The sequence below is a fragment of the Cervus canadensis genome, chromosome 4 (assembly GCF_019320065.1).
Source record: "Cervus canadensis isolate Bull #8, Minnesota chromosome 4, ASM1932006v1, whole genome shotgun sequence".
Classification (NCBI taxonomy): domain Eukaryota; kingdom Metazoa; phylum Chordata; class Mammalia; order Artiodactyla; family Cervidae; genus Cervus; species Cervus canadensis.
The window spans coordinates 56,215,694-56,234,230 of NC_057389.1; the positions used below are offsets into that span (position 1 = coordinate 56,215,694).

Below are 18,537 nucleotides of genomic sequence, written 5' to 3' on the forward strand. Positions count from 1 at the left end.
CTGAACTGAGGACGGTTAAGAGCGTCAGAGACCAAAGGTCTGCAAGCAGAGAAGGCAGGACCAGGGGACCTGGGCGACCTGCCCCTCCAAGGCGGCTCTCCCTCCTCAGCCCCACCTCCAGCTGCCTGGCCTCCCTCGCCTCAGCCTCAGCTCCTTCTTGCAGGCTCTGGAGGAGCCTCTGACTACTGACACTTCCTCCTCTCCTCCTCCTGTCCCAGATTCCTCTGCCTGAACCCCAGTCAGGATGGAGGGCAGCCAAATCTGGGGCAGGGGGACGGAGCCAGACAGATAGGTATAAAAAGCCTCCTCTCCACCCAGAGACCAACCTTATGACCATGCTTCGCTCCCACAAAGCGCCCAAGATACAAGAAAAGGTTTGTGTGGTGGGGCTAAGGGAATGGGATGAATGTGTGCTTCCAAAACAGCCACAGTAGGAGCCTCTTCCTTCTGGGGTTTGTGCACCAGCCCCCAATACCCCAAAACCTCCCTGAAATCTGGAACTGAGGGAGGAAGCCATTTGTAGTGAAAGCTGAGCCCTCCCCTTCTCCCCCCCCCCCATCTCCTCCCACGTCATCACTGAGAAAAATGCCGCAGAGAAGAGGGTGGGCTGGAGAGGCAGTCACCTACCCGCTGGTGCCGGGTCTCTGGGCCTGAGAGAATCGCCAATCCGTGTTGGGTGGGGCTTGCTGTGGAGAAAACAGAGGGAGAGAGGCTGAGTACCCATAAGGGCCAAGATGAGGGTGGGGTGGGCTCGTTTTCAAAGATAAATTATACCCTCAGGTCTCAGAGGTCTGAGATCCCAGAGACAAAGAAGTAAAATGACATTTATCCAATCACAGTGAACAAATCCAGGTTCCTTTCCTAAGCAAATTGCCCCTTCTTCCCTGCCCCTCAACTCAGAACTCCTGAGCTGAGGTTCAAGGGGAACCGGGGTTTGTGTGCACAGAGAAGGGCCCTCAAAGTGGCAGGGGAGGCTTTTGGATGAGAATTCCACCAGCCCTAGAAAGAATTTCATTCAGCTCCTCAGCTGGGAACAAAGCGCCCTCTGCGGCAAGATGGCTGCTGTTCCTGGTAACCCTTTTCATGCCAGGCTGGGCCTTTACACATTCAGAAGGACACCTCCTTCAGACCCTCTCTCTCAAGGATCCCTTCCCACAGCTAAATACACTATTAACTTAGGAGTCACGCCAGACTGAGCCTTTGCAGAGCATCCAAGCCCCAGGACACCTCTCACCCCCAGAATTCTGTGCCAGACAATGGCTGTGACTAAGGAGGAGAGAACAAGGCTGCTCTGTCTGGGACAGAGAGAACTGCTGGGACGGAGCCCAGCAGAGATCCAGCTCCCACAGCCTCCAAGCAGAGCCAAGTCAATCTCCAGGGCTCCCAAGGCACAGATCTGTAGCCATCCCCCATCTGGATGAAGGTGTGGGACTCGAGCCAGCCACTTCACTTCCACGTTCCTCCCAGCCTTGCCAGAGGGTGTGTTATCCCATCACACACTCTCATGGAGCACTCCTAGAGCTGTCTCCTTGCCATTCTGGAGTGCTCTGGTAGTTAATTCTCACACTCACTCCCAGGAGAGGAGAGAGAGGTGTGAGCATCTCCAATTACACTGGGGAGAAGGAAGACCCAGGGCTGCCAAATGACTCACTCTTAGGTCTCACAGGTGGCAGTGACGTGAGGAAACCCAGAAACTTAGCATCCCAGGTACCACAGAGTCACCAGCACCATTCCGCAGGTGCCATGGGAAGGGCACAGGGATGCCCCGCTCTCAGTCACAGCATTCTTCGACACAGCAGAATCTACACCGAGATGCAGGAACCACGACAGACTGGAGGACAGGATAGCGGAGAACTCACAGCCTACATAAGGACAGCAGGTGCAGGTTTGTTCAGTTAGGGCTGCTCAGGGATAAGGAGCCCCAGTAGGCTTTTCTCCACGAGCAACGCCCTAAAAGGGGAAAGAATGTCCACCTTTGCCTCATCCCAGCAGATGTAAATCATCCCTCCTCTTCTCCACCTTTAGAAGCACCAAGTGACTGAAAGCACAGATTCTGGAGTTAAACAAATCTAGATTAGATCTTTGTCTATCACTTACCATGTGAACTTGAGCAAGTCACTTGACCTCTGTGAAACTCAGTTATAAGGGAGAGTGAGGAATGCTAGTACCTACCCAACATAAGTGTGGGGAAGAGCAAAGGAGACGCTTTGGTTTTTAGAGGAAATCCGTAGTAAGGTTCTCTCAATCAGCTATCAGAATCCCATGGTGGTGTTGCTCCAAAATATAAATGATTCGGTAGGGGCAGGGTGGAGTACAGACATATTTTGACTAAAAGCTCCTGGAGTTACAGAAACTTAACGTTATTTTACAACAAACGTTTCCCCAAATATGAAAGCACCCTGCTGGTTTCTGGCAGAAGTCATGGTTTTCCAACAGCAGGGGAAGGAAGGGCTTGCCAGAGTCTTAGATACTTTGGTTGCGGTTTATGGTGGTTTAGTCGCTAAGTCGTGTCTAACTCTTGCGACCCCATGGACTGGAGCCTGCCAGGCTCCTCTGTCTGGGATTTTCCAGGCAAGAATACTGGAGTGGATTGCCATTTCCTTCTCCAGGGGATCTTCCCCGACGCAGGAATTGAACCTGGGTCTTCTGCATTGCAGGCAGATTCTTTACCAACTGAACTATGAGGGAAGCTTTGGTCACCTCCAAAGTCCCTGATGTGGAGAAGGAAATGGCAACCCACTCCAGTATTCTCGCCTGGAAAAGTCACATAGTCAGAGGAGCCTGGTGGGCCACAGTCCACAGGGTGGCAAAGAATCGGACACAGCTGAAGCAACTGAACACACAAAGCCCTGACGGTAGACCGCTGGGCCCACCGTGGGCACGGCGGAGCCAAAAGCCTGTGTCCTAGTGGCCAGAACCCAGGTGCTCCAGGTTCCCACTTCCAGCCATAGGACAGGTCAGTGGCGCCACAGAGGGCCAAGGCGGCCTGTCCTACAGAGGCCTGTTCACTTGTCCTAGGCCAGCCCCACCACCCCTTAAGCCACAGGGCAGTTTGGCCTTCCTGAGCAAGGCTTCTGGGCTGGAGGCCCCCACCAACCTCTGCTCAGGGTCTGGGCCCAGACCAACCCACCAGCCCATGAGTCACAGAGTCCCGCCAGCCCCGCACCTAGAGCGCCCACAGTGGCTGCAGCACTAGTGACTGGGGCGGCCAAGAGGCCCGCCAGGAGGCCACCGGTCCAGGCCGGGGCGGGGATAAGCGGGCCGGCCAAGACCCTGTATCTCCCTCAGGCTAGAACCTCTGAGGCTGGCAGCAAGGTGGAGGGAAGTTGTGAGTTGCTGGGACAGCCCGCTGCAAGCGGCTGGCAGTTAAAGGCGGTGCATGAGGACGAGGATGGCCAGGTGCGAGGGGCATGCGCAGGTGAGGTGTGGCGAGCCCGTGCGCTGTGCGTGGCACACGCGCCAACCACAGACGCGTTGGTTTGATGTGGGAATAAAGAGGGTTGTGAATCACAGTGAGGTCACCAGTCAAGGGAGTGGGAAGAAACCTAAGAAAAAACCTCAAGACCAGCAGAGCGTGCCCGCATCAGAGCCTAGGAGGCTGGCTGCAGAAGGGGATCTGTGACTGCCTCTACTTGGACCCGGATCTGGTGGAAAACACCAGAGTGATCGCCAGACCCCATGCTTTTCTGTCTGCCCTATCCTCTCTCCCCCATCACCCATACTCGCCATCACCTCCCCAGGCACAGCGCCCCATCCCTGCCTTGGCCACACCTCTGCTTCTGCACAATCCATCCAGACAGTCCCAACATTCGAGTCAAGCCCCACCAGAGGGAGCAGATGCCAAGTTCAAAGTCCCTGATGTGGGTGGGCGGCGTCTCCATTTCCGCCCCCAGGGGTAGCGCGGGAGCCCCTCACCTGGCTCCGCTCCCGCAGCGTGTCAGAGCGGGACCGGAAGGCGTTGGGCTCCGGTGCTAAAGCTGAGGGCTGCTGAACGCTGAGGGGCCTTAGAAAAGTGAAGTCACTGCCGTCGGAGGCTGGTGAAAAGCACGTCCTGTAGCAATGGCTGTGCGAGTCTGTGGGCCGCAGCGTCACCTCCATGTACTTGAGTGTGCCGTCTGAGCTCACCTGTAGGTTGGGGCTGGACTGCTTATAGAACTCCCGGGAGGGCGAGTCCTGGCGCCCGCAGCACTGACCCCCACCCCCGTCCCCGTCCCCCCGAAGGCACTTAGCTGACAGAAAGGTGAAGGTGACTAAGGATAAGAGGCTGGTGGCCGCAAGAGCCACAATGAGGTAAAGGGTAAGGTCTGAGCGCTCAGGAGGGTGTGTGAGGAAGTCCCTGGATTTGGGCATTTCCTCAGGGTCCTCATCTTCCAGAACCAGCAGCACTGTGGCTGTGGAGGAGAGTGAAGGGTCACCATTGTCCCTCACCAGGACCACCACCTGCTGGGTGTCAGCATCATCCTCCAGTAAGGCCCGGGCTGTTCGCACCTCACCAGTGTGTGCAGACACCAGGAACAGCCCTGGGGCTGTGGACTGTGGCAACAGTGAATAGGAGAGCCAGGCATTGTGGCCTGCATCAGCATCTACGGCTGTCACCTTGGTGACCAAGGAGCCAGGAGGGGCAGAGCGAGGGAGACGCTGGGGGAGTGAGAATTCCCGACCCCGTCTAGGGTGCAGCACAGTTGGGGCATTATCATTCTGGTCCAGGACAAACACGTGGAGAGAGGTGTTGGCGTGCAACGGGGGAGAGCCAGAGTCTCGAACGCCCACCACAATCTGCAGCATCTGCAGCAGTTCGTAGTCGAAAGTACGCTGGGCAAAGATCCGCCCATCCTCGGGGTTGACATACACAAAGGAGGAGGCTGGGGAGCCCTGAATCTGGTTCCCTACAATAGAGTAGGTAAGACGGGCGTTATCCCCAATGTCTGGATCGGAGGCAGCCACGGTGCAGAGAAGGGAGCCTGGAGGCCGGTTTTCTGGGATGTAAGCCGTGTAGAGCTGCTGAGTGAAGTAGGGTGCGTTGTCATTTACATCTGAAATGTTGAGCCTGATGGTGAGATGTGCGTGCAAGGGAGGCGAGCCCTCATCATGGGCCAGCAGCTCAATGATATAGTGGGATGTGGCCTCACGGTCCAAAGGCTGGCTGGTTAGGAGTGAGTAGTGGTTCTCAGAAGGCTTAATCTGAAATGGCAGGTCTGGAGAGAGATCGAGGCTCACTTCACCATTTCTCCCTGAGTCTCGGTCCCGCACATTAAACAATCCCACTACTGTGCCCACTGGTGTGCTCTCCAGGACAGGGTTGACCAAAGAGGCCAGTAGTACCTCTGGGGCATTGTCATTGGCATCCCCCACATCCACTTGAATCACACAGTGGCCTTCCATGGCTGGCTGTCCCTGGTCACGGGCTCTTGCATGAATTTCATAAAAACTTGACTCCTCGAAGTCAATGGGACCCAACACATGGATTGCTCCACTGCTAGGGTCTAGGCCAAAGAGGTTCCGCACTGCCTCAGATGTATGGTCTCCAAAAGAATAGTCTAGTTGGCCATTAGTGCCCTCGTCTGGGTCAGTGGCATTGAGGCGGAGCAGCAACGTACCCACGGGTGCATTCTCTGGGAGTCCCACACGTAGAACTGAGGACTGGAAGGCTGGAGCATTATCGTTGATATCCAGCACAGTGACTGAGATAAGGGTGGTCCCTGAGCGGGCTGGGATGCCCCCATCCACAGCAGTGAGCACCAGCTGATGTCTTGCCTGGGTTTCACGGTCTAGCTGCTGCTCCAGCACCAATTCTGGGAACAGCTTCCCATCTTTTAGGGTCTTCACATTCAGAGAAAAGTGGCTGCTAGGGCTTAGAGTATAGAAGCTCACAGTATTGGTGCCCACATCGGGATCCTGGGCACTATCCAGTGGGAACCGTGCCCCCAGAGCAGCTGACTCTGAGATGCGTATCTCTCGCTCAGGGGTGGCAAAGCTCGGAGAGTTGTCATTGAGATCCAGGATTTCCACCTCTACACGGATTAGTTCCAGGGGGTGTTCGGTCACCACCTGTACTGGCAGCAGGCAGCTGGTGCTGGCTGCACACAGGCTCTCTCGGTCAATTTTCTGATTCACTGCCAGAGCACCACTCATCAAGCTCAGGGAAAAATATTGCCCATTCTCCTCAGTGCCCAACCGCAGCCGGCGGCTCAACAGATCTGTCACCTTTAAGCCTAGATCCTGAGCAACGTTCCCCACCAGCGTCCCCGGCTCGGACTCCTCCACCACAGAGTAACGAAGCTGCCCAGACACCCAGCCCCAGCAGCACAAGGACAACATGCACAGCACTTGCCATTTCCCAGCGAGCTGTGAGGGTGTCTTGTGCCCCATGACCCAGAAGTCCCTTCCTGGACACTGACTCTGTGCTGTCCTGTCGCCAAGGTAGACCCAGGGCTTGGAATGTAGCAGCTGAAATCTCTTATGTCTCCTTCCAGCCTCTTAAAAACTGCTCCGAGGCTTGTCTGCCTGCAGCAGTTCTTCTTAGTCACCAAATGGCGGGGGTGGGTTGGGGGGGAAGGGAATTGAATCTGAGAGGAGCTGGGGAGCTGGGGGAGGAGAGGCGGGCAAGAAGATCAGATCCCCCACCTCGGCTCTAAGTCTGATTGGCCCAAAAGTCTGTCTGCTCTCAACCAATTATAAAGTCTCCTCAGTCCTGGAAACCTTAGGAACCGGAGCTGCAAATCCGTGTCACAGAAGCCTCCTACCTCCCCACTCATTTTGTGCTGCAGGTTGATTCAGTTCCCTTGGCAGCAAAGTTTGACAGCTCAGATGGCGCTCAACAGGGAAGTCAAAGTTGTACAAAACTTCTCAGGGTTCTGTCCCAACAACTTCCTGTGTAACTTCAGAAACTCCCACTATTTCACTTGAACCATCAAAATTTTGTCCTTCTCCAGGAAGCAGAACCCACGTGTTACCCCCTCCCTACTCCATCCTGCCAAACACTGCCAGAATGAAAGAAAAGATTTGTTAGGACCCTTCAGAGTCTTGCTTGGACTCTCCAGCAGTACTTTGAGGAATCTCAATGTCATCGATGGCTGTAAGGATTCACTTTTTCTGAGAATCCACATGAGCTATGGAATGGGCATCACAGCTTGTGGTGAGGGATGAGAACACTTCTATGCCTGATTCAGGTTACCCAAGGAAGGTGACTAGAATCTAGGCATGGCCTCTAAGCTTTATGGTTTCATCAATTCAGAAGAACTCTACTTAAAGACTCCCAGATTGGCCGTCTCTATGAATTCCTCAGCAGCAAGACAGGTCTCGATACTTAGTGATTTCACTTACTGCCTTCCCCCCCACCAAAGAGGTAATGTTCCTCTGCCCCAGTCGACTACATCTAGCTCTGAGCCCAATGGGGACTTGATTGGGAGACCTGAAGACCTGGGACAAAAACACCCCTGCTTCCACCTTGTTGCCTCTCTAATCCCTTGGCTCTTTCCTCTTATGTTTCAAGAGGGGCTTCCCTGCTAGCTCAGGGGTAAAGAATCCACCTGCCAATGCAGGAGACATGGGTTCGATTCCTGGGTTGGAAAGATCCCCTCGAGAAGGCAACCCACTCCAGTATTCTTGCCTGGGAAATCCCATGGACAGAGGAGCCTGGTGGGCTACAGTCTGGGTTGCAAAGAGTCAGATGGAACTTAACGACTGAACACCAAACAACAACATTTCAAGCAGAGAGTCCCTTTCACAGTGGGTGAGGGAGTAGGTGACACTGTGGAGCAAATATATAAGTTTCCCCTCAGTCCACTGGGGAATGGTAACCTAGAATTAAGGTATTCCAGACCCTGGCCCCTCATTCAGGAAGAGGAGAGAAAGTCACTACCTGGGTTTAGGTGCACCTCATGCACGAGAGCCTTCCATGTGCTCCACATTCCAGCAGCATATTTCCACAACACCCCATCTCTAGATCACTCACTTTCATTTCTTACTCTCAGATAAGGGCATAATCCACCCCAAGTAGTAATCCGTGGAAACTCCCTGGTTAATTCACAAAACGCTTCTAAAGCACATCATCTACCACCCAGTTACCACTCACAGAAGTGGCAACATCACTACAGGCTCTTACAGAGGGACCAATATATTCTCTGGGACATGGCCCAGCCACATGCCTGCACCAGAATAACCCTCAAGCATTGGCTGAGCCTGCAAAGGTCTCACCTCTAGCCCATAGAGAAGATCAGAGGGTGGGCAGCTTGGGCGAACGGGTTCCCCTGCCATAGGTGCACTGGGTGACTTCACCATCATGAAGCTATCACTCCGAGTGGGTGCAGAAGCCAAGGGTGTACAGCCATGAGAGTGGCCGCCCACATCAACAAACTTGATAGGATCATCTGACCCTAGCTGGATTCGGAGGATCCCATTGGAAGGAGGAAGCCCCTCCCTCCTTCGAGACCGGGTGAGACAGGCACAGGTGCCAGCAGGAAAGCAGGTCATTCCACAGGCAGCCCCACGCAGGCACTTTGAGATGAGCGCCACGAATGAGCCAAAGGAAACAAAGCAAATTGCCACTAGAGATACAGCCAAGTAGAGGGTCAAGCGGGATTCTCCTTCCCTTGGAGCCGAAGACTCTCGAAGATCAGGGACAACTGGATGAGTGTCTTCTTCCAAGGACACCAGGAGAGTGACGGAGGTAGAGAGTGGTGGGCTACCACTGTCCTTTACCACAATGACCAGCTTCTGCGGTGGGAGATCAGCTGGGATGGGAACAGCTGTCCGCACCTCCCCGGCATAGCGGGAGACTGCAAACAGGCTAGGATCTGGGGCCTCCAGGAGCTGATACGAAACCCAAGCATTGTAACCTGAATCCAAGTCCACAGCGGTCACCTTTGTGACTAGGTGGCCAGCACCAACTGATGGAGGCAGTGCTTGGGGACATAAGGAACCAGGCCGAGCCCTAGGGCGGAGTACAGCTGGGGCATTGTCATTGAGGTCCAGCACAAACAGACGAACTGTCACAGTGCTACTAAGGGGCGGGTTGCCCCGATCCCGGGCTTGCACCTCAAACTGCAGTGTCTGTGTTTGCTCATAGTCAAAGGATCGAGTAGCATGAACAGCTCCTGTCTGGGGGTTCAGAGAAATGAAGGAGGATGCTGACACATCTCGATTTCTGGGTTCGAGGAGAGAGTAGGAGATAAGTGCATTCAAGCCAGAGTCGGGATCAGAGGCTGCAAGGGAGCAGAGCAGGTCCCCTGGGCGATTGTTCTCTGGAACAAACACCTCATGTGACCTCTGGAAGAAAGAGGGTGGATTATCATTCACATCCGAAATGTTAAGGAAAATGGTCCTGTGGGTACTCAGAGGAGGGCTCCCGGCGTCAGAAGCAGTGACCATGATATCATAGCTGGATTTGGCCTCTCGGTCCAAGGGCCCAGCAGTCACCAGGGAGAACTGGTTCCTGAAGGCGGACTTGAGGGCGAAGGGCAAATGGTCGGGAATACGGAGGCTCACGTCCCCATTTGAACCTGAGTCAGGGTCCTGCACACTGATGAGTGCCACCACAGTGCCAGGCTCCGCACTCTCAGGGAGAGTCCCCAGCTCTGAGGTCACTGTGATGTGGGGGGCGTTGTCATTCACATCCAGGAGATCCACCCGAAGGCTGCAATGTTGCTCCATGGCTGGAGAGCCCCCATCTCGAGCCCGCACGTCAAATTCGTAGTAATTCTCGCTCTCAAAGTCTAGGGGTCCTTGAAGGGTAAGCTTTCCATTAGTGGGGTGCAGGCTGAAGAGGCTTCTCACACGATCAGGGGTGTGACCACTGAAAGAAAAGGTGACGTTACCACTGGGACCCAAGTCTGGGTCAGAGGCATTGAGCTGGATGAGCAGCATGCCGGCTGGCGCGCTCTCCAAGACGCTAATCCTATAGCTGGATTGCTGGAAGGCTGGGGCGTTGTCATTCACGTCCAGCACTGACACCCGCAGCTCTGCCGTGCCAGATCTCGGGGGGTTCCCGCCATCCACAGCAGTCAGCACTAGGCGGTAGTCTGACTGCTTTTCCCGATCCAAAGGTTTCTCCAGGAGCAGCTCTGGGACCAGGCTGCCGTCGCTGCGCTTCTTGACATCCAGGGCAAAGTGTTCATTGGAGCTTAGTCTATAGCTGCTGATGGAGTTGCTCCCCACATCTGCATCCTGAGCCTTTTCCAAGGGGAAACGCTGTCCTGGAGGAGCTGCCTCCCCAATTTCCAAGTCCAGCTGCTGCCGAGGGAATCGGGGGGCGTGATCATTCACATCCACAATTTCTACCTCTGCTCGGTACATTTCCAAAGGCCCTTCTGTTACAAACTCCAGGGGCACAATACAGCTGGCACTGAGCCCACACAGCGCCTCTCGATCGATTGGATTCCTGATGAGCAGGGCACCGCTGTCCAAATCCACGCGGAAGTGTCTTTGGTTCACCTCTCCAGCGACCTGCAGCCTGCGAGCTGCCAAGCTCTCGGTATCCAGCAGGAAATCTTGGGCGACATTCCCCACAAAAGTCCCTTCCTGTGACTCTTCTGGGACCGGGTATCGGATCTGCCCACCAACGTAACCCAGGTGGCAAAAAAGGAACAAAAGAGTAGCCCCCCGGCAGATGTCTACCCAGCCTCTCACCTTGCCAAGCATTGCTGCTGCCCGCTAGTTCTCTATCTGGTCCTGAGAAGCCCCAGAAGCTGACCCGCCCCAAACAGCCACAGCAGCTGGAGACACCTATCTCCCTTTCCCCACGCCAGCTCTGGCGCGGCTGGGCCGGCGCCGCAAGGGTTACGCGCCGTTTTTTGCTGGTGGCGGGGTAGATTTGTCTGCCTTCCTCCACCCGATTGGCAGACAGCGACTCCTGGGCTCAGCCAATAGGCTAAGCAGAGAACGTCCCAATAGCAGCAGGGTTAATGCGACGCAGTATTGGAAGAAGGAAAAAAAAAAAAACAAAAACCCACCTATCTTTTTGCCTTCCTCCCGCTCAACAGCATTCCACCCACCCCCCGCACCCCGCCATGGGTTATTACCTCTATGGAGAGGCAGACAACATATATGTTTTTGTTTTTTTTTCTAATTCACCAATCCCCACCCCACCTCACCCCGCCCCTTTTCGGAGGGGAAAACAGGGACAGCCTGAGAGCCCTAGCAACCTGCAGCCCAGGGAGTGAGTGGCCATTTGAGACTGGTCACTTTGTTCAAGCCAGTGTTGTCATCCACCAATATTCTAAAGGAATAGCTTCTGCCTCATTCTGATTGTATTAGAGCAACAGCTAATTAGAAGCACTGCTTTACACCAAAAACCCTGCCCCTCTGCAGATTATTCAGAAACACATCCATCTCTTTGCAGAAAAGGCTTACACATTAATGCAGCCTATTAAATTTATGCAGTACACATTTTTGTTGTAACAGAAGGCGCAGCAGAAACCAAACCTCTTTTACTCAGATACTCACTGGTGATATACTAAATTGTCATTCATTGATTTCAAGGACAGTATGGAAGGAATGAAGGAGAGGGGGAGAAGCCAGGAGAGGGAGATGTTCCAAATCAGTAAAGAATCAGCTTGTCTGGGAGACACTAAGAACCAGATCTCATTACCTGGCAGAATGCTAATGTTCACAGATTTAATAGCTTTCTTGAATGATTGAGATCAGCTACCGACAGCACCAGTGCCTACAAATCTCCTTTATTTGACACCATGGTATGCTTGATATGTTGTTAATTACCAACTGTGACTGTTTCAAAAGAGCAAGTTTTTCACCGAGCCCTAGGGGGCCTTTTGGCAAGGGAGACTTGATCTCACCCTCCCTGGAGCCTGGCTACCACCTTGCACAAATGCAGAAAGATTGTTCAATTCACACTGTAGTTACCTGCAAACTGTAACTGGAGTCACAAACACACCAGAACACAAAGAGAAAAATCTATCTTGATTTGCATGTGAGGTTTTTTTTTTAATTCACCTGAATCCTCACCTAGGCTGCCAATTATTGTTGGTGGTAGTGTTTAGTTGTTAAGTCATATCTGACTGTTGGCGACCCCATGGCCCGCCAGACTCCTCTGACCATGGGATTTCCAAAACCAGTAGCAAAACCAGAGGTTATCCTCCCAGGTGTTTTCCCAAGCCCTTGATCTTCAAGAATACCCTTTTGATGGTGAGGCCAGCAACCAACATTTTGGTCTCAAAGGGAGGTATCTGCTTTCTGTGTTCTTTCAGCCCCAAACACCTAAACCTTCTCCCATGTGAATGACAGGTGTAAATCAGTCTGACTTATAAGGTGTTTATGCCAGGATTCACTATCTCAGTAAAATTACACCATCTTCCCCCCAAGCTGCCAGCGGGGAGGGATAAGGAGGATCATTCTTGACTCATTCCTCTTCCATCTTCCCTTTATCATGTCAATGAATAAGTGCTGATAATTTCATTACAGTTATATCCTTCAGTCTATATTTGTCACTGTGCTGGTTCTCAATCTTCTCAAATACTATACCAGCCTTCTAAATGTTCTAAATGTAATATAATAGCCCCATGTAATACAAAAGCCCCATGTTACATTACGGGGCTTCCCCAGGTGGCTCAGTGGTAAAGAATCTGCCTGCAAATGCAGGAGACATGGGTTCAATCCCTGGGCCAGGAATATCCCCTGGAAGAGGAAATGGAAACTCACTCCACTATTCTTGCTTGGAAAATCCCATGGACAGAGGAGCCTGGTGGACTACAGTCCATGGGGTGGCAAAGAGTCAGACACGACTGAGTATGCATGCAAAATCTTCTTTAGTCTCCAATCCCAGTATCCCCAATCCATTATGGCAACTCACTTCACCATTCTTGCCTGGACAATTCCATGGACAGAGGAGCCTAGCGGGCTACAGTCCTTGGGGTTGCAAAGAATCAAACATGACTGAGTGACTAAGTGCACACACACACAAATTTCATTTATGGCTACCAGAATAATCACTCCAAAACAAACAAAAACTCTGACATTATATTTATATCAGTTCAAAATCCTGCAATGACTATCATGGATATAGAATAAAATAAAAAATCCTTGGCATAGCCTAAAGGTAACTCAAGATTTAACTCCTGCCTACTTGTTTCACTTTATCTCCTGCAAAAGTTGTTTTACAAATATACACTTTAAGGTTCAGCAGTAATAAAAAATCTTTATCCCTCTGCATGAAATTTCCTACAAGGGTCCCTCTCTACTCGCCTTTCCCCTTTATTATCTGACAAACTACTACTCAACTTTCATTCTCAGATCAAGCATCATCAACTGTATGAATTCTTCCTGATTTCCCCAGGCTGACTGAGGTGTTTCTTTTCCATTGCTTCGTATTATACAGATCTCCCTTATCATTTTTGTGGGTGTGTGTGCATGTCCATGTGCCATAGGAGCAGGGACTGCGCCTTTTCATCTTTTAAAGTGTCTGGTACATTCACCAATACATGGTGAATTAGTGCTATTATCACTTGTTAGTTCAACAAGTATCTATTGAATGCTTGTACTTTATGAGTATTTTATATTGAGTATACATTTTATATACATTACTTTTCATTCTCACACAATTTTGGAAGAGTTTATATTTGAGAACACAAGCTCAGAAATGTTAGGAGACTTGTGTAAAGTCTATACAGTGCAGTATTAGGGTCTCCCCACTTTCACCTCTGCTCTGTCTAGAAAGAAATAAAAACCTCTTTCTGTAACATCTTAAATCATTTTCCTATCAGTCTGTCATCCCTGTAGCCATCAACTGACCCTTTTTGCTGGCTTTAATATCCAAGAACTAGACCTCTTCTAGATCTCAACCCCTTTTATTTGCAAGTTGACACCAAAACAAACATATCTATATTATTAATACTTGAACTGGAGAATCCTATATAAAGCCCGAATCCTATATATCCTAGACTTGACCTTTTTAATGCCAAGTATGTGATTCTCCCATCTCTAGATTTTTAAAACAGTTGTATTGAGCTACATAATTTATCCATTACACCATACAATTCACCCCTTTAAAATGTACAATTCAACAGTTTTTAGTATATTCAGATATACTAAAATGATGCAAACACCACAGTATAATTATAGAAAAATGTTTTCACCCCTAAAAGAAACACCATACCCATTGCCGAGCTCTAAATTTTTAAAGAAATAGTTGCCCAGGTGGTAGTGGTTGAGGAAGATTTTTCTCCTTAGATGACTGAAATATCTCACATCTTCCCTACAGTGCTTTCCTAGAGCTATTCTACATAATACTTTAAGGTTGAGAAATAACATTATAGAATTTTTTAAAGTTCAGTCTGGCAAAACAAGGCTGGCTGCTGGTTCTGCGAACTCCAAACTAACACTTCGTTTCAAAAACATGCTAATTGATGGACAGGCATGTCTTAGGGCAACGCCTTTCAAATTTGTCTTCACACTGGAATCACTTGAGGACCTTCAAAACATACCAATGCCTGTGTCCCATCCCAAGAGACTGCTTTGATCCATCTGGGATGTGGCCTGGGCTTCAGGATTTTTAAAAGGTCCCTAGGTAATTCTGGTGTGCAACCACGTTTGAGAACATCATTCAAAGGAAAATGCCAGTTGTCTTCCAGTCTGACCAGAAAAGCAGCAGCTGCTTCTCTCTGGCTTTTACCCTTCCTTAGCCTTTCCATATATGCCTCTGCTTTGTCATCTTGAGCTATCTCCAGGTTAGTAGCTGAAGAATTTTTTGGAACTATGACACAACAAACACTGCACATATATTGTATCATGCACTCATCTTATAAAACTCTTGCTACTTCTTTTCCACATACTAAAAACGGGTCTAGAAAATAGATTAACTTGGCCATGGACTCATGGATGGTAAGTGGTGGAGCTTCCTATGTCTAACTGCCAGACCCAAAGGTTGACAGCAATAATGCACTTATTAGTAACAAAGTTATAGTTGTTCTCCCACAAATGGAAGTGTGTTTAAGTTGCACTCCAAAACAAAGGCCTGGACGCTATCCTGAATAAATGACAGCTTTATCTTTTTTCTCAGGGTATGAATTTGCCTAACACACTACATTTATACCAAAAAAAAAATAATCATAATAATGGTGAAAGGATAGGAATTAATACTTAGGGCAAAAAGAACTTCATTTTGTACTTTATGTCCTTCTGAATTTATTTTCAAAATAAATATTACTTTTACTTTTATAATGAATGGTGGTTACCTTTAGATTTGGGAAAAAAATTTGTTTTAATTTTTTCTTATATTTTTCCATATTTTCCAAATTTTCTATAATGCACATGTAAGTAATGTCCATGTAATTTCCTGTAGTGTCCTTGAAATAAAATTTAAAGGACTCTAGAATTTTATCTCTTTCATAGAAAGCCATCTGAGAATGAGGAAGAGGATCTGTGTAGTCAAAGGAAAATTATCAGCAAATCATTTGTTTTAATGCAGATGTGGCAATCATTTGAAAGACGGACGGATGAGGTAGTTTTTATACTCCTAGCAGCTGCCACTGGCTAGAGGTTTCCATTAACTTGTACTCAATGCGAATGATACCAAGCTAAGCTCTGAGTGCTGAGATGGTGAGTTAAAGCTTAATGGCCCTTTAGCAGGATTGGTTAGTTGCTATGCCAAGTGAATGCTGAGTGTGTGAATTGTGTCCACAGATGAGTGAATTAACTCCACACTGTGTGGGACCACAAACCACACTCTAGCTGGGCCATCTCCCTCCCGCAAAGGCACGACGTTTGATCTGGGAAAAGCCAAGTAAAAATGTGGATGCAACATTAGGAAAACGTCTTGATCACTGAAAATGAAGATGGCTACATACGTTCCTAAAAGCGATGCAGGAATCAGAAAACATCATTCCAGGGTGACTTGCTAACCCTTACCTGTCCAGGAGGGGAGCTCTCTGCACCCAACACTTGCCTATAGAACACTGGATCGAGGCTCCGCAGAGTGTTCTGGCGGCTGGCCAGCGGGCTGGCGGCCCCAGGTTTCCTCAGCAGTGGGTCACTGCGTCTCGAGTCCGTGGTGAGGTACACCTGATGGTAAAGGTGTGGGGCCATGAGGCCGCCCCGCACAGCGTCCGCGTGCAGAGAGGGCCCTGGTGTTCGGTACAGGGAGCTCACCGGGGCTCGGTACAGATCCCTGGACTGCTTCCATTTGTAAACTTTGAATATGATCACTCCTAACACTGTGACTGCGAACCCCACGGAGACCAGGATTAGCGAGAGAAGTAGATAAAAGGTGAGATTTTTATTCTGCTCCCTGGGGGCAGAGCCAGCGGGGAACTCAGCCAGGGCTTCAGGAGATTCCTCAGTCACTGACACAGTCAGGGTCGCAGTAGTGGACAGCGATGGCTCCCCATTGTCTCTGATCAATACCGTGAGGGTCTGCCTGGGCGAATCTGTATCCTGGACTGGGCGGGCAGTGGTGATTTGACCCGTGTGAAGTCCCACAGCAAAAAGGCTCTGGTTGGGGGCTCCCAAGAGGCTGTAGGAGAGCCAGGCGTTGTGCCCTGCATCTGGGTCCCAGCCCACCACCCGTGTGACCAGGTAGCCAGCAGCAGTACTTCGAGGCAGCATCTCCACCGAGCTCTGGCCAGGCCGGGGGTATAGGACCTGGGGGGCATTGTCATTGCGATCAGTGACAAACACATTCACACTGATGTTGGTAGCCAGGACAGGAGTGCCCCCATCGCTGATGTGAGCTGTTAACTCGAACTCACGCCGATCCTCATGGTCCAGGGGCACTAAGGATGACACGACGCCACTGTCACGATTTATCGTAAAATAGCGACCCACTAGGCCTATTTCAGCTCCTTGCTCTAAGAGAAAGAAGGAAAGACGAGCATTCTGCGGGGCGTCGGGGTCCCAGACGCTTAGGTTTAGTATTGGAACACCAGGCAGATTATTTTCCTCAACGTAAACATTGTAGGAGGACTGGGAAGATTGTGGAGGGTTGTCGTTGATGTCAGACACTTGCACCCGCACTGTCGTGAGGGCTGAGAGGGAAGGGGTTCCCGCATCTCGAGCCGCGATGCTGAGGTTGTATTCTGGCACGGTCTCCCGATCCAGGGCTGCGCTGGTTTTCAAAGTGAAGTAATTCTTGAGAGAAGATGTAAGGCTAAAAGGGAGACCTGGCGGAATCTCGCACGTCACCAGCCCGTTCTCCCCAGCATCCAGATCGGTCACACTGAGCAAAGCAATGACAGTTCCGAGAGGAGCGTCCTCGGGGACTGGGCTGTACACGGAGGTAACTGTGATCTCCGGGGCGTTGTCATTCACGTCCACAACCTCTACCAAAACTTTACAGTGTGCTCCTTCGGGATTGGCGCCCTTGTCTTTGGCCTGTATATAAATCTCATGGAGCTTGGCGTCTTCGAAGTCCAGTCGACCCTTGACTGTCAGCACCCCGGTAACAAGGTCCAAGGAGAAAAGTTCCCGCACGCCAGCGCGGTTGTGGCTGCCGAAGGAGTAAATGATTTCGCCGTTGGGGCCTTCATCCAGATCCGTTGCACGGACTTGCACCACGAGAGTGCCGGGGGGTGCATCCTCCAGGACACGCGCCCGGTACAAGGACTGGTTGAAGGTGGGCGCATTGTCATTCGCGTCCAGCACAACGATTCGAATAGGAAGGCTGGCGGAGCGAGCCGGAGATCCTCCGTCCAACGCCGTCAGCAGCAGCTGGAGATCCGGTTCTCGCTCCCGGTCCAGGGCGCGCTCCAGGACCAGCTCCGCGTACTTAGTGCTGTCTTCCCGCGTCTGCACTCGAAGCGCAAAGTACTCGTTTCGGCTCAGCTCGTAGGTTTGTAAAGAGTTGCTTCCCACATCGGGATCATGCGCGCTCTCGAGCGGAAAGCGCGTTCCCGGTGCCACGGCCTCGCTAATCTCCAATTTCATTTCCCGAGTAGGAAAAAAGGGATTGTTGTCGTTGATGTCTTGGATCACCACTTCCGCGCTGAACAGCTCTAGCGGCCTCTCCACTACCAACTCCAGAGTTATGGTACAGGAGGGCAGGGTCCCACACAGCTCCTCTCTATCCAGGCGGTCGTTCACGAACATCTCTCCGGTCTCCCAGTTCACCTCAAAGAATCTTCGGCTAGCTCCGGACACCACCTGGAGCCTGCGGGCTGACAGGCTGCCGAGATCCAAGTCAAGGTCCCTGACCACGTTGCCCACCACGAAACCTTTCTCTCTTTCCTCCAGGATCTCATAGCGAATGACGGCGGCGGAAGCCTTGTGCAAGGCACCCAGAAGCAGCAAAACTCCCACCACTCTCCCGGTGCTTACCAGTCCGCCCCTCCAGGCCTCTGGGACCATTTCACTCAAAGACAGTTCCTCTTAGCAGGGTCCAGATCGTCCCAGCTTCTTTCCCGAGAAACTTTCAGCGGGTTAGCGCTCGGGCGCTGGGCTCTGAGTCGGACATGGCTTTCTGGATGCCGCTGATTTGCTCGCCGGCTGTTCAGTCTCGGCCTCATCCCGCGGCGCCGAGAGAGGACGGGCCGGGGCCAGATCTCCAGCGTCTCCATTGGCCGACAGCGGCACGCAGAGTCCCAGCCAATAACT

The 18,537-nt window shown here is 51.3% G+C and overlaps 1 protein-coding gene across 32 annotated transcripts in view; it reads right to left on the reverse strand.

The window, feature by feature from the left end:
• LOC122439783 (protocadherin gamma-C4) overlaps positions 1 to 18,537 on the reverse strand; it is a 180,136-nt gene that overhangs the window by 13,913 nt on the left and 147,686 nt on the right. For 26 of the 32 annotated variants that reach the window (XM_043465185.1, XM_043465215.1, XM_043465188.1 and 23 more), the window contains one exon: positions 628 to 686. In XM_043465185.1, the coding sequence (XP_043321120.1) occupies positions 628 to 686 (59 nt within the window). Of the gene's footprint in view, positions 1 to 627; positions 687 to 1,651; positions 1,863 to 3,915; positions 8,101 to 8,196; positions 10,955 to 15,858; positions 18,471 to 18,537 lie in introns of those variants that run through there. The other 6 variants (XR_006268995.1, XM_043465232.1, XM_043465221.1 and 3 more) reach the window with 6 other exon arrangements.